The sequence below is a fragment of the Mustela nivalis genome (assembly GCF_964662115.1).
Source record: "Mustela nivalis genome assembly, chromosome: X".
Taxonomy (NCBI): domain Eukaryota; kingdom Metazoa; phylum Chordata; class Mammalia; order Carnivora; family Mustelidae; genus Mustela; species Mustela nivalis.
The window spans coordinates 5,321,830-5,345,081 of NC_139040.1; the positions used below are offsets into that span (position 1 = coordinate 5,321,830).

General features: G+C 44.4%; 1 protein-coding gene across 4 annotated transcripts in view; it reads right to left on the bottom strand.

The window, feature by feature from the left end:
* Nucleotides 1-22,316, bottom strand: part of AFF2 (ALF transcription elongation factor 2) — a 462,610-nt gene extending 440,294 nt beyond the window's left edge. The window contains exon 1 of one of the 4 annotated variants that reach the window (XM_082716439.1): nt 21,860-22,316. In XM_082716439.1, the coding sequence (XP_082572565.1) occupies nt 21,860-21,906 (47 nt within the window). In that variant the 5' untranslated portion in view covers nt 21,907-22,316. The remainder of the gene's footprint in view (nt 1-21,859) is intronic. The other 3 variants (XM_082716438.1, XM_082716436.1, XM_082716437.1) reach the window with 3 other exon arrangements.
* Nucleotides 22,317-23,252: the final 936 nt, after the last annotated feature.

A 23,252-nucleotide genomic window follows, 5' to 3' on the forward strand; every position in this document is an offset into this window, starting at 1 on the left:
TATTGTTTGGTTCTAAGACTTCTTGATATTTGTGATAGAAGGAAATTATCTCTTGAAAACCCAAATGATCGCATATGATATTTTTCAGTGTTAATTCCTGGAAGTAGACATATTATTTTTTAAGAGAACTTCTTGGGGTGCCTCGGTGGCTCAGTCAGTTCAGCATCCAGTTCTTGATTTCAGCTCAGATTGTGATCTCAGGGTACTGGGATCCAGTCCCGAGTCAGCTCCATGCTCCTTGGAGAGTCTGCTTGAGGAATTTCTCTCTCCCTCAGACCCTCCCCACCTCACTTTCATGCACACCCCCTCTCTCATGCTCTCTCTGAAATAAATGAATACATCTTTTTTTTTTAAAGATTTTATTTATTTATTTATTTGACAGAGAGAGACACTGAGAGAAGGTATACAAGCAGTGGGAGTGGGAGAGGGACAAGCAGGCGCCCTGCAGAGCAGGGAGCCCGATGCGGGACTCGATCCTAGGACCCTGGGATCATGACCTGAGCCGAAAGCAGAGGCCCAGTGACTGAGCCACCCGGTGCCCAAATGAATACATCTTTATACGCAAACAATGAATCTTGGAACACCACATCAGAACCTAATGACATACTCTATGGTGATTAACATAACATAATAAAAATAAACAAAATAAAGTTTTAACAAATTTTAAAAAGAGAGAGTGAGAGAGAGAACTTCTTAGCAAGAAGAAGACAAAAGTTTCTTTTCCAGGCTGTGGAACGACTATGAGTTTTATCTGAACCTTGAGATCAAGTAATCACTAGAGGCTGTACTGGGTTTGCCATTAGTCCTCTGTGTTGTTCCAGGGTGCATGAAAGGTGACAGTGGCACCATCAGAGGCTTCCCTGGAATTGTACATGCTTCCATCAGGCCAAATTTCATTTTCGGGCCCTGGGAGGCAGAGTACCACTAAGTGACCACAACGGCCTTCGTAACATGTGCCGTCTTTACTCTCCACTACACTGACTTCCATGCACACTTCTTCTCAGGGACACTGTCTGCCACCAGCAGCAATCAAAGATATTTCTGATTGTTTTATATCACATTGCTTAGTAAGTAGGGAAAAAAAATTAACTGCAGGGGAAGTGAATGCGATTTTTTCAAAAGCTGAAATGCGTAAAGTAAAAAGCACATTACAGTTGAGGTATGGAGTGATTTCCACTTTCTGACATTTTATTTCAGATGACAAATTGGGACAAACGCCTTTCTTCTCTGAAGAGCTGAATGAAATTTTCAGTTAAGGGGAGTCCATTCCCTGTTCAGTGTAAATGTATTCAGAAATCCCTTCTACTGCATCCAAAACAGAGCCAGAAGATTTATGTGACCTGACGAGCCCATCAACCCCACAGAAAACCGTGGGAGCCCTGCGCCTGCCCCTGGAGCCCCCAGGCACGCTGTGACTGAGAACTTCAGAACTGTGGGCCATTCCAGTTTGTTGACCTTCAGCAAAACATGCCTTTCTTGAGGAGACGGGGGGTGGTGGGGAAGCTTCTTGAACATCCAATGGCTCTTACAAAACAACATTTTGATGAGTTGAATGTAAATGAATTAGAAACATATGGATTACATTTCCCTTAAAATACACAGGGGTCTCGGAACTAAAGAGGGGCCAAGGCCATGGGGCAACATGAATTTGGGCTTTCCCTGGATCCAAAAACAATTTGAAAATAGTTCTTGACAAGCAGCAGACCCAGAATACGGCCTGGCCATGAAGAGACTTTATACATTTGAAGCATCTCAGATGTAAGCTGGTTTTATATCATTTTTTTTCCTTTAAATGCATAAGTGTGTGGGGCAGCTGGCATTGATTATTTTACTGTTTTTAAAATAAAGAGTGTTTAAAAGAAAATAATGACATAAGTTGTTTAGACAAAACAGTCCTCAACCAAACAAAAAGTCTAACCCAGTAAGAAGGGTTGTTTGTATAGACTGGGGAGGGAGGTGGAAGAGAGTATCAGGACCACCTAGCTTAAGAGTTTAAGTTTCACAAAAGCCTAGAATCTTCAGCTAATTTATGTATGCACACATCTGTACATATATTTACACAGACATGTATACACGATATACATGCACAGGTGAACATTATTATTAACTTCCTCGTGTCTCTGAAGAGCCCATCCTAATATCATTAACTGATGCCACATGCAGGGACACAAGGGACTGTTCAAATTCCTCCCTGAGTTTTTAAGCTCTCTTTTTCTCATTTACTTTTTTTGGTTCATTTTGTAGTTCCTTTCGCTTTGTATTATGCTCATGTCTACACGAGTCAAGACATTTCCTACAAACCAAACTGATTTCATTAAGAATGTGTTTTCAAGACTGTAGTATTTATTCCATGGTGTTATAAAACAAAGAAGAGTAAGATGCCTGGGTTTGATTTGGAAAACACACAGAAAGTGAGTGGGTAAGAGGGAGATGAATATACCTTCTCCATTGTGAGGATGTTAGCATCTCCCTCCTGACCCAGAGAAGAGCTAAGCCACTTCTGTAACAAGCATGTCAATAACCAAATGGAGTGTGGTCCCGGCACCGGGCAGGAGTGCAAGAACGAAGAGGTTTGGGAGTGCAACGACCAGCTTCGTAGTGTCTAGTTAGATAAAGGCACCATTTAAATGTCAATGCACGGAAACCGTAATTAATAGGCTCCATTTGTTGAGCTCACAAATGAGGCAAGAATTTATTGGACACTATATGTGTTGGTGGATCCCCATCGTTTAATTTTTTTTTTTTTTGAAGTTTGGGGCATCGATACTGTTTTTGTTGTCTGCCGCACTTGACATTACAGTAACCTTCCTAGTCTCCCTCTCACCATAGTCCTTCCCCCCAAATCAGGCAAAATATCGTGAGCCATACATTTCTAAACTGTAAAGTAAATATAGTATGATCTGACTGGGGCTTTATTTTCTGCCAATGCCAAGCCCGAGATTCGCCGCCAGTGCCCTATACCACAGCTTTTCTCCTATGGGATTTTAAAGTATCATAAAAACTCAGCAGTTGAAACAACCTTAAAGGTCATCTAGTTCAACTTTTATCTACTGCAGGGATCCCCTCTATAACCTTCCTTATAAGGGTCAGCCAGTCTTAAGTTAAACACAAGACATACACACTCCCCTACCTGAAACTCCACAAAGTAACCTCCACTCAAGTAGAAAGTGACCAAGCACCACCTGCTACTCCTTCCTGTCCCCATCAAAGGTCAGTCACCTGTGGGGTCAGTGCTGAGGGCAGAGCACAGAGGACAGTGGCTTAGAAAGGTTTCGGCCCATAGTTATGTGTAACTTTCTTGCAGAATGGGTCGATCAGTTAAATATGATGGACTTCATAACACAAGGGCCATTATCTATCACCCACACTGGTAGTCAAGGTGACTCTCTAGAGAAACAGCTGGCAGTGTTCGGTCTTTTTAGCAAAATTCATTCTCCAGGGCCAAGACTCGATCAAAACAAAATGGAATCCCAAGTCTCCTTACTAGGCTAAGCCCCCAGATGGAGTCTGTGGTCTGAATTCTAAACTAAATATTTATTTAAAAGAGCCCTGGGTAGCAAGAAATTATTCCCCTTAGGATGCCCCACTAATAGCAGTGACAATAAGGTGTGAAAAAGTTATTTTGTAAGTTAGATTCCTTTTGGCACGAAGAATTCAGGGCTTTATGGTAAATCCATCAATTGTGCAGCCTGGGATGTGGTTTGATGAACACTGACTGAAAGAAAGTCTGCGGTAATCAACAATGTAGTGCCGTGTCACAAGGTCTAGGTTGTGATTTAAGATCCCTCTGGTGCAACAGGTGGGAATGAGTACTAGACACCGAAGAAAATATTCGAGGTAGCAATGGGTCAGCCTAGCCTCCTGACAACCACAAAGAAAGCCAGATGCCCCATGTCGTATGTTTCAACAAATGACTGATGACTCAAGCCCTTTCAGAATGGTGTCTTTGGAAATGTGGTTCCGGCCAGATCCTGTTTCTCATGCTCGCCCCCTTCACATAAATCTCCAGCGTGGATCAACCAGAGCAGGGATACCAAAGGGTAGACTGAGCAGGACTGGTAAAGGGGTATCTGTTTTTGCCATCTGAAAGAGGGCCATAATCCCTGCAGCTGGAAGGATCTTCAGAGGGAACGTCTGCCCAACTCTCCTCCTGCTTCAAGCATTTCATGGTCGGACTCCAGGGGCCATCTCTACAATGGCCACCACGAGATCCCCAGTGCCTGGCCAATGGGAGACACTCACAACATGTTTAACAATTGAAGGAATGAGTGAACGTCCTACTCCACAATTCAGAAGACGAAACACTTAGGATTCATTCATTCATACTTAGGACTCATTCATTCTTGTGAGACAAAGTGAAGATCCCAGCAAGAAGAAGAGGGGCTTTGCCCACCATCCAAGTAGTGGTTTGCTCAGAGGTGACCAGTATGGAGTAACACCTCAAGACATGTCTCTGAGGAACTGAGTTATTACAGTGCAGTGTCACAGGACCCGGGTTCGAATCGGCCTCGACGCCTACCTATGTGATCTGGAGCAGACGGCTTAGCCTCTCTGGGCCTCAATCTCCCCACTGTAAAAATGTCAGTAATAAACATGTCTACTACCTCACAGAATTACTGGAAGGTTTAGCGAAGTTCACGCTCAGAAAGCGGTCAGAGGGTTGTCTGATGTGCAGTTGCTGCTCTATACATGGGGGCCACTGCCTCTGCCAAGTGTGGGTCAGTATGGCCATGGTGAGAGAGACCCACAGTTTCCCCGGAAGCACCCACGTTCAACATTAGTTATTTGATTCCTTCTGGAAAAGTTCCTGTTAGTCTTCCGATCTGTTCAGATTCCCATATTGTGGCAATTAAAGGAGAAGCTATCCAGAGGGAAGTTTGTGTGTACAAGGCAGAGGGCCTCCCCCTGTTCTGTCCACCCTAGAAACAGAACGAGAGCCTTTGGGGCATAGCCATCTCCCACCCGCGTTTCAAGGCAGGGTGGCTCTGAATCTCTCAAAGCAATCGTGCCCAGGCTGGGGCATTCACCCTGAGAAATGAGAACACAGTGAACACAGGAGGGCTGTCCTCAGACCCAGGAAGGGCTCAGGCAAACCGAAGAGATTACATTTATTCCGCATAATCTCCAGGGCAGAAATATAACCCATGTAGGATGGAATTAGCTGCCTCAAGAGGTATTTTCATTCTCCTCCAGTTTTTTGAGACTGGCAGACGCTGGGTACCCACTGGCAGGGATATTAAGAAAAGGGCTCTAAGCCCTTTAAAGACCTCCACAAGCCTGAAGTTCCAAGACCGCAACTGCTCTTGCCAATGTCGCATTTCTCGAGAATCAAGCCACAGCTGCCTTTATCATGGTGCCCGCATACCACTAAGAGGAGCACAAATTGATTCATGACAATTGATCATATTTCTTGATATATTTTTATAGCTTTTATGATTTTTACATTTCAGTTTTTAAGTGGGAAGTATCATTATTAGGGGAAAAAGAAAAAAGAAAAGAAACGTGGCTCACAGAGAGCTTGAATTCTCCTGTCAATAAACAAGGAAGGGCGGCAGAGTATCAGGACTGATGCTAGAAAGCCTCCCTCATCCATTATCTGTTGATGGAAATTCAGCCTCACTATTAGACACCAGAGATAGAAACAAGTGTGGCTTAAGTGGCCGAAGCAAAATGCCTGGCATTTCCTGCATCTTTCCATTTTCTTAAAGAAGAAGATCGAATAGTTGGAGAACTTAAATACAAGAGGATTTCTCTGATTCTTCAAGTTGGTGGGGCATAAATCTCTATCAGCTGCAACAGTTTGTGACCTGCAATTTGGAATTCACTGAAACACTTTGCAAGATGTCATTTCTGCCCTTTCTCTTTTTTTTCCTCAGAGAGGAAACGGAATGGTTTCTTCAACACTGTTTCAAAATAAACTTATGAAGGGCAGAAATTATTTTATTCCCTTTAAAAAATATTTTATGGGGCGCCTGGGTGGCTCAGTGGGTTAAAGCCTCTGCCTTCAGCTCAGGTCATGATCTCAGGGTCCTGGGATCGAGTCCCGCATTGGGCTCTCTGCTCAGCAGGGAGCCTGCCTCCCCCTCTCTCTCTCTGTCTGCCTCTCTGCCTATTTGTGATCTCTGTCAAATAAATAAATAAAATCTTAAAAAAATGTTTATTTTGTCTAATCTCCTCAGTCTTCCAGGTAGCTGCCTCATTCATTACAACCTTTTAAACATTTCTCTGGTAAAATGCACAAACAGTCCTTAGGAGAAATTAGTTAAATGACTCCCAGGAAGCAGCATTGTTTTTCCCCTTTTGAAACACTGCTCTAAGTATCCCAGCTCACTAATAAAGGGTAAACAAGTCTGAAAATTGTTCAGATGTAACAGATATGATTAAAAAGAAGATAATGAAAAGGACAGTGATGCTCATGCTGTCTTTTTCTAAGTGCTATTAGACCTACCCAAGGAAGTCAAGAAAACTGAAACAATTAAGCTGTTTGAGGAATAAATGTCAACAATTTGAAAGATGGTGACAACAAGGTAAGGGAAAGAGGACAGAAGGTTGTATAATTCATTTTTCTTTTTTAAGTAATCTCTACACCCAGCGTGGGACTCAAACTCACGACCCTGAGATTGAGAGTCATGAACTCTATGGATGGAGCCAGCCTGGTGCCCTCTCTGCACCCCACCCCTGAGGGCTGTGCAGTTCAAAGCAACATCAGGCTTTTCTTGAAGGCTGCTAAGCTCTGGGCATCCAAAGAGAGGGGCCAGAATTCCCAGAGGAGGCAGGAGCACATTCAAGGGTCATCAATACACAAGCCAATTCAACTTGAACGTTTCCAACCCCCAATCCTCCCACCACCACCACTACCAAGAGGCTGCATCAGGGTTGGAATAAACACCCATCTCTTGATGATAAAATAACATCACAATTACATTCAGGAAATCCGATGAACTCACACATGTCGGTTGCATGACCTTCCAGCTCCCCAACATCACTCATCTACACAAGTGAAACTGTGGTCATTTCCAATCTTGTACAGCACACAGGGAATGAAAGGAAAAATGAGACAGAAGAAAACACCCGGAAAGATGGCTGTAACTTTAGCATTGCACTTTCCCTTCTTTTTGTGTCTCTGTCCGTTTGACTTTTCATTACTGGTATTCACACTTCTGTGGTTTCCTGGTTGTTGTTGTTTTAAAAAAAAAAAAAATGGGTGCTTGGGGCACCTGGGTGTCTCAGTGGGTTAAAGCCTCTGCCTTCGGCTCAGGTCATGATCTCTGGGTCCTGGGATCGAGTCCCGAATCTGGCTCTCTGCTCAGCAGGGAGCCTGCTTCCCCTCTCTCTCTGCCTGCCTCTCTGTCTATAAATAAATAAAATCTTTTTAAAAATGGGTGCTTATGAAATAAAGAGAATCACATTAACCCCAAGAACCTGGACCATTTTTGTGTCGTCAGATGGTCACTTTCATTCAGTTAGGTCTCCCCCTCTCTAATTCTTATGAACAATATGAAAGAAATAACTTAATTAAAGCTCAGTAAAGATTTATGAGTAGACTCTCTTCCCAACTTCTCCCCCTGTAGCTGGGTGAGGCCGCTTACGTAAAACATCTCTGAGAAATGCCATGAGCCATGAAGTTTCTGACTTGCATATCATTTATGATACCCCCTGGGGAGCAGGCACAGAACCTCATAAGGTTCTCATTACAAACAGGAATGTGCCAGGGCCAGATGCACTGGGGGCTGTCAAGCTCTGCAAACTCTCCCCCTGTGAAAAACTCATAAATTTTTCAGAAGATATTGCTTTTCCCCCTGAATTTTTATGATTACGTTCAATTTAGAGAAACTTAGCCCATACTTCATCATATACCTGTTTTTAGAAGTTATTTGATGTCCGTGAAGTTCTATGAACTTTCTACTAATCGTGTTTTTTACATCTTAAAAATATAAGCCCACATATTTCCGGTCAGCCATGAATGTGAAATCTTTCCTTTCCTCAAATTTTGGTAAGCGACTGCAGACCAAATAGATTTCAAAGCTTTTCTGTTGCACAAACTCACCTCTCCACCTTCCATTAAGGCAATGAACCTAACGAAAGATTCCAGTAACAGTGATCGGAGTAGAAAATGTTGTCAGGTCTCGGCACAACAATTGAATGTGGGATCACGTTGTAAGGATCAGATGGATGTACCTCCTGGAACAACCACTACCCCAATTCATGGTCCAAGGGAAAGACACCCTAACCCCAGGGTCAAGAGTAAAGGCATGACCACAAGTTGGGCTGGAATGAGGCACCTACGTGAAGTTTAGTGGTCTCTCACATTTTTACTTTATAATAATGTATATTCCAGGTCTGAAAATTTAACCAATCTCTAATTGGTTACCAACCAAAACTGAAATGTGTTGGCTCCTCATGCATTAACAGGGGTGTTGTCTATAAATCTCTCCATCTGCTTCACTGTAGCTGTGATAGTTCTTTTTTTTTTAAGATTTTATTTATCTATTTGAGAGAGAGAAAGAGCATGCAAATGAGCTGGGGGAGGGGCAGAGGGAGAGGGAGAAGCCATCTGCAGGGGAGCCGGAGGCGTTGGGCTTGATCCCAGGACCCTAAGATCACAACTGGAGTCAAAGGCAGATGCTTAACTGACTGAGCCACCCAGGTGCCATAGCTGTAGTATTTCTTAATACTACACCCGAATCAGAAAGACTTGCTCACACACAGGAGGCAGGGTAAGGACGATACGGTCTGGTCTCATCTGATGAGATATGAAGCAGGAGACGTAAGGATCCCACTCTCCCTCCAAACATTTAGGAGAGAAATAAACTACAGAGTCAGATGTAATCCTGTGCTAAATCAGATTATGAGAAGCAGACAAAATCACAGCTTTATTCAATGTGTCATTTATCCCGGGTGACTAATGCGTTATTTGTATGAAGTTAAAACTGAGCATTGAGAAACTACAAAATAAATCAAATGCCTGACTTTATGTAATTTTAACAGACAGATCCCATTAGGATTCTACTATGCATAGCTGTTGGTTAAAATCATTGACCAGTATCCTTATAAATTAATCAACTGAGGTAATACTGGCTTGGCTGTCATCATTTGGTAGTAATCAACATTTAGAACTCACTTCAACTTTTCAAGCCCCTTGAAACAGGTTCATCAAATTTCTATTTTTTGCTCAAAATATATAAATAACTGCGATTATTTACAAAAGCCTGAATAGTAGACATGTGCCGCCTCTGTCAATTTTCAATGACATTAGAGTGTGCACTGGCATTTCATGTAATTTCTGGGAAAAATCCTAATGAAAATCCAAAAATAATGGTCTTCATCATTCTAGATGGGAACATCTACCACTTGCGGTCTGAATACATGTGCACTATTACAGAACTTCAAAACCAACGGACCAAAATGACTTAACTATAGGAAAAGGGACCTAGTTTATATATGATAGTTAACTCTATAAAAAGTTCATCGTGGGGCATGCCTGGGTGTTACCCTCAGTTTGGACTCAGGTTGTGATCTCAAGGTTGTGGGATAGAGCCCTGCATCCTTCTCAGCACTCAGCAGGGAGTCTCCTTGAGTTTCTCTCTCCCTCTGCCCCTCCTCCCTGCACTCTCTCTCTAAAATACATAAATAGATCTTTTTGAAAAAGGTCCACTGTGGCTCGTGCCCTTTTCATGGATCTTTAATATTCAGGCACTTCTCATTTCTGATTATGAGACCTAATTTATTAAAGACTCATAAGTACCTACTGTCTCTCTTCCTAGTATGTATCTTAGTATCTGATTAATTGAACTACTTGGGGGTTTTATCTGCACTGAAATGTCTCAGATTTTCTCAACACCATTTATCTCTTCCTTAATGTGTATTTTGTCACCTTTAATTTTACACAGAGAAAACAATAAAAAAAAATTTAAAGGGTTTTTTTCCCCAAGACTATTTTTTTTAAAGATTTTATTTATTTATTTGACAGAGAGAAATCACAAGTAGGCAGAGAGGCAGGCAGAGAGAGAGAAAGAGGGAAGCAGGCTCCCTGCCGAGCAGAGAGCCCGATGCGGGACTCGATCCCAGGACCCTGAGATCATGACCTGAGCCGAAGGCAGCGGCTTAACCCACTGAGCCACCCAGGCGCCCTCCCAAGACTATTTTTAATGCTTTAAAGTTGCCCATCAAACTATTTTTTAAAAGCTTTTAATTTTAATGCCAGTGAGTTACATACAGGGCTACATGAGTTTCAGGTGTACAATATGGTGATTCAACACTTCCATACATTACTCAGTGCTCGTCATAATAAGTGTGTTCTTTAATCCCCATCCCCCACCGTCTCCCCTCTGGTAACCCTCAGTTTGTTCTCTATAGTTAAGAGTCTGTTTCTTAATTTCTCTCTCTCCCTCTCTCTCATTTTCTCCTTTTTCTCCCTCTGCTTGTTTAGTCTCTTAAATACCACATATGAATGAAATCATGACATTTGTCTTCCTCTGACTGACCATTTCACTTAGCACTGTATTCCCAAGCTCCATCCATGTCATTGCAAATGGCAAGATTTCATTCTTTTGATGGCTGAGTAATATTCTGTCTTCTTTATCTACTCATCAATCGATGGACACTTGCAAATGACCTATCTGATAAAGGGTTAGTATCTAAAATATATGAACAACTCATCAAACTCAACACCTAAAATACAAATAATCGAATGAAAAAAGTGGGCAGAAGACACAGACAGACATTTCTCCAAAGAAGACACACAGATGGCCAACAGACACAAAATGTTCCCCATCATCCATCAAACTCAGACATAGGTGATCCCAATTCTGTGAAGGCAGGGGTAAAAACAAACACCTATCTTTTGGGGTTGCTTGTTCAATAGAGATCATGTGCGTAAGGCACATGACATGACACTCTGTAAATGCTGGTTCTCCTACCTTGACTATCGAACCATCTTACAGAACATATGGAAACTTTTCTGCACATCCTTGGGATGAAACTGAAATCTGAATCCTCCAGAGGCTTAAATAGAAAATGTGCTCAGTCTAAAAATATATGTTAGGAAAACCCAAATCCTAGGTTAGCCTGCAAAGCAGAAACTATTTTTTTTTAAAGAATAAGAAAGATAAAATAAACAAAGCATCTGGCTCACAAAAGTTGAAGGTGTGTGCTTCCCCCCCTACTAGACAAAAGCCTCATCCAATCATGGTAATAAATCAAGACATCGTTTTCTTTTTTTTTTAAGTCAGCATAATTACTCTTACAGCATTACTATAGATACTAAATGTAGGCATAACTTATGGGAAAAAATGCTATATGTAAAAATCTAAAATTGCAAACTTCATAAGTTTAGGGCTATTTGGGAGGGATTATTCACATCAGTAAAGAATTCCCCCACAGGATTCTTGGCAAGCAAGGTGCACATATAGAGTGTTTAATTTATAAAACATTAATAAGCATGCTATTTCAAAAATATATCTGTTGAAGGTAAGGCAACTTACCTCCCTGTACCTACCACTCTGCCTGACCTCTGTGATTTTAGTTCTTCTTTTAGACCTCATTCTTGCAGCTCTAAACTATCTCTGTACACATTTGACCCCAGAATGCATTAAGCAGGTTCTTGTAGATCAACCCATTTATTTATTCAGCAAAAGTCACTAAGCACCTACTGTGCACTAGACAAGGTTCTAAGCAGTGCAGACACACTAGTGAATACAACAAACAAAATCCACACCCTCCTTGAGCTCCTGTTCTTGTCAAGTTTGATTTAAATCCAACTTTACAGATCAGTACAGTTCCCTGCCAAACACCTAATCTGTTGCTTACATCCAAGAGGAGCAGAATCTTTCAGTCTCTTGCTGTCCATATCACGTCAGTTACATGTTCCATTTTGGTTATGGTCTCAAACCCAACCTGATTTGTAAATACCAAAGTTGCAATGACAAAGATCTCACCACGCAGGGCTTGCCACTTCTCTAGCCTCTCTCTCAGGGTATCATCACTGGTTAGCAGAGAAGCCAAAGATTCATGTGGCCTGATTTCATTTCAGCTGTGTGACCTTGGGCAAGTCAGTGAACTCCTATGTCCCAATCTCCCCACCCTGTAAAACTGGGAAATCAGATAACACAAACCAGAGCCTGTTCCTTTCACTTGAATTTTGATTACTATGGCTTCCCACCTACACTTAAAATGTTGAGACCTAGAACAGTGCCTGAATGAATCGAACAGATGAACGATGCTGCACCCCAAATGGATCAGACACTAGGAATACAGCCATACTCCCATCCCTCAAATCAATTTCAGTATGTCACAAATTTGTTCAGGGTGTTACGGCAGCACTGAGTGGGGAGGCTAACTCGACAAGGCTGGAGGGAGTTCAGTGGGCAGAGGAAGTGGGAGGATGACAACTAGTGGCTCCCCAGAGACACAGCTGAGATTTGAAGGATGAGACAGTCAGAAAAAGAATTATTTGGTGGTGAAACGACTAATCATAAACAGAGCTATAAACCCCAATTAGATGGCACCAACTCACACTTTAGAGGAAGGAAATGCAGAAATCAAAATATTGGTACCTACTTTCCTGAAAAATGAGAGCATTATTTGTTTAAAATGGCGAAAGAACAAAAGAAGGGATCTATTTGCATCTCGAGAGCCAGAATACATGCTTCTTTTGAAAACAGAGATATTGTTAGCATTTGGGCCAATTTACAAACATTGGTTTCAATGGATTCGAGAAAACAATTTTCATTTGGTGTTTATTTGAAGAATGTTCGCATGAATATTTCCATAATTCAGAGAGTCAAAATACTTGTCAAGAGTTCTGTGCTTGGGGCACCTGGGTGGCTCAGTGGGTTAAGCCACTGCCTTCAGCTCAGGTCATGATCTCAGGGTCCTGGGATCGAGCCCCGCATCGGGCTCTCTGCTCAGCAGGGAGCCTGCTTCCCTCTCTCTCTCTGCCTGCCTCTCTACTTGTGATCTCTCTCTGTCAAATAAATAAATAAAATCCTAAAAAAAAAAAAAAGAGTTCTGTGCTTGTCCCCTTCCCCCAGCCAATGGTGGTCAGAATACACATGGCAAAACATAACTTCAGTAATCATGTGATGAACGTGAGCTACTGTCAAACCAGAGAACTCAGGGTCCAAAGTCATTGTTTAATACTAAGTGGTGGCTACTCCTGGTCCTCCAAACAATCCAAATTTCTGGCTTTCCGTTTGGACTGTGCTAATGGGACTCCAGAGACTTTCCTGGATCGCCGGGCTCCCTGCTCCCTCTACTGCTCCCCCTGCTTGTGCTCTCTCTCTCTGTCAAGTAAATAAATAAAATCTTAAAAACAAAAACAAACAAACAAAAGGGGGTTCCTGGGTGGCTCAGGGAGTTAAGTGTCTGCCTTCAGCTCAGGTTAAGATCCCAGGGTCCTGGGATCGAGCCCCACATCATTGGGCTCCCTGCTCAGTGAGGAGTCTGCTTCTCCCTCTCCCTTTACTGCTCCCACTGCTTTTGCGTGCGCGCTCTCTCTCTCTTCCTGTCAAGTAAATAAAATCTTTTTTTAAAAAAAAGTTTCATAGGCCTCAGTGAAGAACACGTCTTTTTTCCTCTAGCTCACATTCTCGCTATCTCTGAATTCTTATTTTATTTCTATCCATAATATACTATCTCCCCGAATCTAGTTCTATGTTCCACGGTCAACTCAGCAGAACCAGAAGGTCATTTTTACATCCCTTTCAACTCCCCTAAAAGGGACTGCCTCACAAAGCACTGGGCACAGAGTAGGTACACAGTGGAAACAGTTCTCAGTAGAGTTGACCAACACCGGACCACGGCATGAGGCCTCCCAACCCAGCCGTATCACTTACCCAGTGTATGTCCTTGAGCAAGCCATTTTTCCCCATCCTCTGCCTCAGTCTCCTCATCCATCCCATGAGGAGGCAGGTTTAAGGGACTGATTCATTTCTACATCCAGAAGCCAAGACTTTTTGCCAGCAAATAAATAATGGCAAATTGATGAGACCTCGCCATGATTCCATGGCACGTAATCAGAAACATCCATCATCCCGAAATTTAATTTAGTTACTATGGCCATGCCGACCTGGCATGCAAACCCCACCAGTCAGTTCCTTTGGAAAATTCATGTATTTTAAAAAAATTAGTTGACTGTCATCCTGAAAGGAGAAGTAAAGCTTCTGTGAATGCATTTTTCATTTTTCATCAGTCACTAGATAGCCAGGTCATGATGTACATATTACCACAGTCAGAAGGTTAAACTGAGCCTGTAACATGCTCCTTCTGGCTAAGAGATCCAAAGACCAGGGAGACATCGGACTCCTCAGAAACTTCTTCCTCCAATGACTGTTAAAACAGACACTGCAGCGGCAGTGTTACGATAAGATAAGTAGGTTTTTACCTTTTGATTTATATAAAAAAATTCAATGCTCTTTCCAGAAGATATGTCGCCTATAGAACCCAAAATTCGGACTCCAGTCATAGAGTTTAATCAAGGCCACCAAGCGAACCAGTATCTGCTACTGAGATCTGGTTTCCACTGATGGAAGATGACAGACAGTACAGAAAATTCTTATTTGGAAATGCAATGAAACGAATCATTCTTCATAGGATGAAAGTAATGTGGCTTTTTTTTTCTTTTCCTTTTTTCCCCAGCAAGAGGAACATTAGAAAAATAAACAGATGAGTGATTTTGAGTTTGTAATGAAAGCCAAACCTGTTTCCTTAGCTTATTTCCCAATGTGTGGCTTTTATACCTTCATCTACGAGCACAGGCCTATTGAAGAACCAAATCAAAGATTACATTAAATCACTGGCTGATTTTCTTTTCAAATGAAGCAAAATGCACAGGTATATAAAAAAATAGCATTCCATAAACCAAGCAATCCATAATCAAAATCAGATTCTAGCTGTAGTGTTATTGTCAGCTCTGCTTAAATCATGCCATTTTATTTAAGCCCTCAGATAATTTTTCTCAGCTCAGTAAGTAGGTGGATGTTAGCAGCTAAGGTCATCGAAAAGATTTACTTTAAAATAAATTCAACAATTCAGAGCATTGGCCTCTCCACAGTGTAAAGTGTGCCTTGCTTTGAACATGCATATAAAATTTCATTAAAGTGCAACATAAAAGTTTTACATTAGAGGAACCTAGTGCTGGACCTTTGTTTAACAGTCATGATAATTTATGGCATGGATCTGCTACAGTTAAGTAGAAAAACAGCCTTCTCGTGATGAAATACAAGTCATGAAGGCTGAAACTCAAGGAAAGCTGGAGGAATCCCAACCTCTGACCATTCAGTTCTTTCAGATTTTTGTCACACATTCTTCTTTAACGTTCTCCGTACGGATTGAGACACAGTACTAGTCCGTTAACTCCCGTGCCCATACCTTAAAAGTTGAGTTTTTCAGTTCTATGCATATCTTGGAATTCACAGAAGTTCTGTTGTTTTTTTTTTTTCAATCACACCAATAAATAGCAAAGTTTCTAATTTTGCCTCTTACTCTTAAGCTTCTTTGGTAACAATTTTTATTCCTGGTTACATTCTGCAAAAGAGACCAGACTGGCTAGGAGACCTTCAAAATGATTATAGACAAAACACTATCAAAGAGGCAGAGGGCCAGTACTATCACCAGGATTTACTGAGCAACTATCTTTGAAAGATACAAGCATTTGCATAGGTCCCTCTGAGCTGATGGGCTCTAACAATAATCAACGGATGTTTATTGAACACCTATAATGGGAAAGGCCCTGTGCTAGATGATGTAGGAGGGTGATATACCATTCCCTAGGAAGCAGTTTGGATATTTAAACATAAACGACTTAATACAACAGCAAGTAACACAGTGAAAAGAGCAATAAACACAAATCCTAAGATCATCCACTTACTGTGTAAACTTAGGCAAGTCATTTAACCTCTCTGAACTTCAGTTCTCTCATCTATAAAATACAGCTAATAATAGTGGTCCTGAGAAACCCACAAAGTTAATGTAAGGATCAAATCAAAGAACAGATGTGGAGGTTACAAAGCTTTAGAAAGAAATGTTATCCACCTCAGGCTCCCAGCTTTGAGGTTCCAAAACAACCAAATATCCCGTGGTCTTCTTTTTGTTCAGGTATCAGATCTTCAAAATTAAGGCATTCAAATTTAAATGGACAGTTCCCAAGGATATGTATATATATTCTATATATATTCCACATATTATATATATATTATATATGTGTATACACACACACACAAAAGAAGCAAAATTCAAGTCATATATATATATATATATATATATATATATGTGGGTATATATATATATATTTATTTTGCGATTCACATGTTTTCATTAAAGGGGCATTAAAGGGGCATTCACCAAAGAATTGCTAAGAGATTATGTAAGTACACAAACTGTTCTTATTTTATTTAAAAGAAAAAAAGCAGAGTTCCATGGTTAGTCAATTACATGCTAATTCCACAGTTGTTGTTGTTGTTGTTGTTGTTTTTTACACCAGTATGGTATACATAATCCAAACCATTTGTTTCAATGGCAACTAAGGGCACAGACCCACACAATAATAATAAAAAACAGGCAATGAGGTTCTGGGGAAAGACACCTGACCTGGAAATCGGGAGGTGTGGATTTCTGACCAAGCTCTACTACTAACCAGGTTGTGTGAACTTAAGTGAGTCAAACAACCTCTCTAGAGCTGTTGGCTCATCTGTAAAATGGGAATGACAGCTGCACACCCTAATTTATAAGGACCAAATGAAGTGACACACAAGAAAGTATTCCACATGTTGAAAAGGCTCAGACAAAATGTCAGTTGTCAACGGTATGTGTGGACTCTGGGGTCAACTCCATCTCAAGTAGAACTTGGCCAGCATCACCAATGCTAGTGATTCCATTACTTCATCTGTAAAATAGAGATCGTAACAGGTCCTGTCTCATAAAGATGTCTGAAGGATAAAGTGAGATTGACTATTCAAAGCACTCACTGATGCCCGGGGCACAGACTAAACACACAAATAATAGTAGTAGCAGCAGTGGTGATGTATTCTAGAATACACAGGTGAAACACACACACATGCATACACACACACTGGTCAAAAGGCTTGCTCAAGTTGTGGTCTCAGGTTCTTTAATCAGCAACACATTCCTTCCCGCTATCAGTAAACAAGTTCTTAAAATCTCTCTTTCTTTATCCCACAACAATCAGAAAAAGAAAGACAAAATTAAAAGTAAAAAATGTTATCACTGGAACAATGTTTTGTCTACATGGCTACAGGCTAATCAAGGATATGGCAGTTTCACTTTCCGAGGTATGAGCTACAAGCTCATAAGGCTACAGCTTCTAGATGATTCCAGAGATGGCCATTTTATTGGACCTTTACGATTTTGAAATTACATGAAACGTATACAAATTTTGCAAGCAAGAAATAGTCTTAGCTAAGAATAATGGGCATAAAATAAAGGTTCAGCACATTAAAGCCATTTCTATTCAACAATAATTAGCATGTTTAAATACAATATAATTTTTATCCATCTACAAAATGTTTAAATGTTTGGAATCTCGTTTATGTCTATAATGACAGATTCATTTTTAAGGCAGTCATTTTCGATTTTGATTCGTAGATTTTAAAGTTATTAAATGCTTGACTGAATCATTAGCAAAACAATTCATGTATCATTAAACTGATTTCGAACATGAGATCATTTTCTTTCTTGTCCAATAGATGTGCCTTTCTAAGATGTACAGAGATAGCTTTTATTCTTTGGGGATGTTTGCAAGGGGCAGGGGGCGGGGAGGGGGTTGTAGAGGAGACCTTTCTTATCAGGCTCGCTAACTTCACTGCCTCCCATCTAGCCTCCCCAGACACTCCCTTAAAAGACTCAAACCCACAGGCTTCCCTGAATGAATGCATGGAAGGCAAAGAGAGGGGAACCAGGAGAGAGAAATGGATGCAGGTAGAGAATGAGAAACCCCGGCAACCTGGAGTCCTTAGTCAAAACAGGACCCTGCCAGGGGGCCTCCACGTTCCTGCTACCCCACCAGTCCCAAGGCTGGCGCAGGTTGTGTACCGCCCCCCACCTGCCACACACCTTGCCATCCATAACCAGGTCTGGGCCACTCTTGCACACAACTACAGCTCCGCAGGCCTTGCTGGCGGCCAGGCTGCATCTGAAACAGTTCACTGTTGTCTGGAGACCTGGGTCTCCCCCTCCCCCGCAAAGTCGAGGCCAACAGGGAAAAGCAGGGGCTGCTGGGGCAGGCCCCCAGGGGCTCCTTCCCCCTCTGCCCCACACCCTTCCCCCTGGAGAAGAAGCCTGGCCTGCACATGGCCCCTTCGCAGCCTTGACAGCCCCACGCAGACCTTTGAACTTTCTATTTATATAACAGTTTAGTGAGTTTAAGTCTCTTCCTGTATAACTGCCCGTGTGCAAGCTGGCCTCTAATGAGGCTACTTGTGAGCCATCGCTTAGAAACTACAAACGATCCTTCACAGCCAGGATGCAGCCACCCTCCCCTCGGCTTTGCCACCATCTTCATGAGACTTTTTCCACAGTCTGATTTTGCTGTTGTGGTGGTTTGCTTCTCATTTTTGGTGTGGAACTCTGTGGTTCCTTTCCGTACCTGTCTGTCCTTTCTTGTGGTTTGTTGTTGTTGTTTAATAATGAAAAGAAGATAAACTTCCCCCAAAAGGACCTTGGCCTGTCACAAAGCGATACCTAATCAATATGGGGCAGGATAGGCAGGGAAGCTCCCAGGACTGACAGGCTGCACACTAGGTAGGTCCTCTGATTTTGCTTTTATACCCTCCTAAATCGGGATTAATGACATCCCCCTGGTAGTAAACAAGCCTAAACCTAGCTACGGGATCTCCGGACACCTCAAGAATTCATTTACTGGCTAACCACAGGCAAACCTATAGGATCACATAAACAATCACATTTCATTTTTGTCTTCATCTTTTTTCATTTTCTTTTAAGAGCAATGGTGTCTTTGGTGCACACAGACAGACATGTACACACGGGCAGACATCTGCACCTTCCTCTTCTTTCACAGAATGGTTCATATTAAATTCATACTCAGGCAAACAGCGCTCCTTCATTCAACAATCTTAAAGAACTTGTGCTTTCGCCCTTCAGTCAAGTCCAGAACACAACGTATTAAGATACTCGTGCAGTTTGTGAAATCCAGGGCTATGTTCCTTTGGGCTTGGAGTGCTCCCAGACCCAGCGCGGGAGCACACTGCAGTGTCATTCATGCCCCATCCTTCCCATTTGCATCCATCCCGACAAATGTGTGTTTATAAATGAGCATGTACTTTTTTGTTTACTGTAGTCGAGTGTTTGCAAATAACACATATGCCTGTGTATGTAAATTCTTCCTTCATTAAGTCTAGGTAAATGAGTTTATCTTTTAGCTAGCTTGATCCATTTGTTGTCAGACATCTAGGGCTGCGGTAGACAGAGCTCAGAGTTTGCTGTTCCACAAGTGAATGTTGAGAAAAGATCCAATGTAAATGAGACCCTTAACTTGGCTGGCGCCTTTTTCCTCCTTGGACCTCTTGCGAGGCAGGGGCAGAAAGGATGCCAGCACTCTAAGCAGCTACTTACTCCCCAGGAGGGGAAGTGAACATATAATGAACATGTAATTGGCATGCTCTAGATGTCCTCAGAGTTTGGAAAGGTACAGATTTCCATTCAAGACACTATCAAGTTTTTTAGTTCATCCGCCATTGTCACATTGATGTTCCCTTTTTACCGGTGGTTGTGGGGGGTGGTCAAAACAGATGCACAATCCTCATTACAAATGTTTACACACAGATTCATAAGGAAGTTTGCCCCTCACAATCACACAGTAAGAAGGAGAAATTTTCCTGGTGCATGGGCACAGAGGGAAAAGGCCGGCTTATTTATGCAGATGTGTTACATTAATTCACCCGTATTTCACATCATATCTGCAGACTGTCCAAGTCTGCGTGTTTCCTAACTGATGTGGCATAGTTACAGAACTGGAGGGAAAAAGGTTTTGGATTTTCCTTAATAAAAGAAAAAAAAAGTCCCCAGATTGGGGGGAATGTGTCTTTCTGAAAAAAGAAATCACAAGTGTCCATCCTCTTTAAATATACAACTGCATGTTTTCGTGTTTTAAACTGAAGTTAAATAATATAATAAACGCTTTTTTAAAAAGCCTAATACCTTGGAAATGTTTAACATTTGAACTACACCCACGAAATCAATTATAACAACGTCTGTTAAATTAATGATGTTACCCACACCATATATTAGGCAAATTGTATGCAAATAGTAATGCGTTGGTTATCAGCTGTCTGCAAAATAAATTAGCGAAGCAGAGTAAAGGCTGTTTGCAGGAGCGTAATATTTAATTGAGGACTAATTTTATTGTGATCTTTACTTTTAAATAACAGCATGGTTATTAAAAATTGTAATATCGTGTTTTTCTGCAGGGCTGATAAAACCCTGCATGGTATAAAAAAATGCCTTACAGATTAATACTGATACAGCGTAATTTGGTGGCTTCAAGGATTTATCCAGAATTGCTGTAAAAAAAATGTATTTAAGTTCTGATGATCTTGGATTTGCAACTAAAGGAGTCACGATTGGCATAATGAAGCTATTGGCTAAGAGTATGACCCTTTTCTAAAGAAGGAAATTGCCTAAAATATCACATCAGCAAGGGAAATCCTTGTAAAAATACACAGCAGTCATAGTCAACGGCTGCCAGCAGTTTAACATTGCAGAAGATTTCACACAATCGGTGGGTATGGTAGATTATCTTAACTACATTTAAAAAGGCAATAAGAAGGATGCAATTCTAAATTGCTGCAGTCGCATCCTCTCCCCACCACCATTCCATGGGCTGGGGGGGGGGGGGACAATCGATATGTTAAAATGTTGTGACGGATTAACAATAATAACGCATGTGGCAGAAGATGGAGTTTTTACAAAAGTTAATAGATATGTATATCGCTATTTATGCACACGCGCGCTCACAGCATGCAGTGAGTAACAACTTTCAGGCTCTCCAGTCACCTTTGCACCATCTTTCAAAACCTCTGAGCCGCAAGTTTACGGTATTTTGGGAAAAGCTGACTAGTCCGAGCTGGACACAAACCTGCGGCTGCCTCCCAGTGGGGGCGCGGACAGGGGTCCAGCCGGTCATTACACGTGCATACACGTTGGAGCAGCGGACTTCGGGGGCCAACTTGAAAAACCCTCAGTCTTGAAAGCTAATGCTGAAATCGGCCCGGACCCGGGGTCCTCCACTTGCTGGCCCCCTAAGCCACCAGGCGCCCGAGAGCGGGTAACTTGGGCTGAGCGAGTGGAAGGAAAGGTGTGCGCGCGGCGCGGGGAAGGAGGTGGTGGCGGCGGCGGCTGCGGCGGCGGCGAGGGAGGTGGCCGCAGAGGAAGCCGAGGGAGGCCGGCGGCACCTGGCCGCCGCCCGTCCCTGCTGCCGGCCGCCGGCGCTGGTCACCTGGAAAGTTGAAGCATTGGGGGCGGGCAGGATCCGGTGCGCCGGGAGGCCGGCGGGGCCCGCGGAGCGCAGAGAAGATCCCCGCGGAGGTCGCGCGGCTCACCCGCAGGCGGCACGGGCTCCGATTTGGGCCAAAGGCAACTCTTTGGACTTGAGGTGCCAAGCGACGCTTTCGGGACCCTCATCCCACCCCCGGCCCGCACCTCCCCCCCTCCCCACCCGGGCACCCCACCGAGGAGTCGTGGCGGCGGGGCCAGCGGTGGCTGAGATCAAGTGGGAGGGCGTCTGGGGCGCCCCCACCACAGCCCCGGCTCCTCTTAACAAAGGCGAAAAGCCCAGCCCCAGCCCGGGGACCTGCGTACCGAAGAGAAGGCAAAATTCAACACCTACCACTGCTGCTCCAAGTCCCAGTCCCTGAAAAAGTCGAATAGATCCATAGCGGCCGGGCGGCAGCGGCGGCGGCGGCGGGCGGGCGTCCGTCCCTGCTCGCGGCGGGTTGGCGCGGCTCTCGGCGCGGCTCGCTCGCGGCTCTCGGCGGCCCGGCTCTCCGGCCCTCCCGCCCGGCTAAAAGTGCCCAGGCCGCATCGGCGGCGGCGGCGGACGCCGGAGGTGCCGGGTCCTGCGCTCCGGAGCGGCGGCAGCGGTGGCACCGGGCGGGCGAGTGCCCGGTCGCCCGCTCGGGTCCGCTCGCTCCGCGGCTGCCCGCGCACCCAGCGCCCCGACGCTGCGGCGGCAGGCGCAGGGGGCTCGGGCCGGAGGGGCCGCCCGCCTGGCGGGCTGCTGGCCGGCGGCGGGGGCGGGATCGGCGGCGGCGGGGGCGACCCGGGCAGCGGCGGCAGCCGAGGCGGCAGCGGCGGCGGCGGCGGCGGCGGCGGCGGCGGCGGCGGCTGCACAGGCGGCGGCGGCCGCGGCAGCATCACACACTTACACACTCACAGGGGGCGGAGCCTGGGCAGCCCGAAGCCGCGACATGGAGCCGGCACGTTATCGGCCCCGGATCTGGCAAGGGCTCGCTGTGCCCGCCTGCGGCGCCCGGGACCCCCCTCTGTCAAAATCAGCTGGTGGGAGCAGCCGCAGAGCCGGGACCCCGGGCCCGAGCCCGGGGGCCAGCTGTAGGGATGCGGGCGGGGAATTGGGACCCGGGCTCCGAGAAGGGGACCCCCCCTGTGCACCCCCACCTACTCCCACTACGGGAGTTACTGTTTGGAACCAGAAAAAGAGCGCACTAACTGCTACGGGGAACGGGGTCGACCCCACACCGCTCAGGTGCTGTCCTCCAGCTCCCCCAGCACCGGAGCAAACTTTGGCGGGTCCGAGCATCCCTCGGGCCCGCAGCGCAGGACACGCGGGGCCGGAAAGGAGAAGACGGTCACCTTCACCGTCCCCGCGGCGCCGCGTGCCTGCACCCAGGCCGGCCGGGCATGCCGCAGTGGCGGGCCCGGCTGCGGGACGCGGCGCGTACCTAGTAGGTGCGCGAGCTCTGGGCCCCGGATTCCGTGGGCGCGAGGAGAGGCATTAGCGACTGCGACTGTGTGAACCATGGCTTCGGGATTAGGACGCTGGGAAAGTCGGCGGCACGATCACCTTCCCCGCCCAACCGCCACGTGCCTGGGGCAAACGACTTCTGCTCTTTCCTCCTCTGGGAAACAAGAAAGCCATGGGGTATGTGCCCACTGGCCCACCCACCGGCTGCCCGTCTCCCTTCTGGCCGGAGAATCTGTCTCCCTCCACGTGCAGCTTCTTCCTGTCCTACAGCCTCCAGTGGTGGTCCAGGACAGGGTGC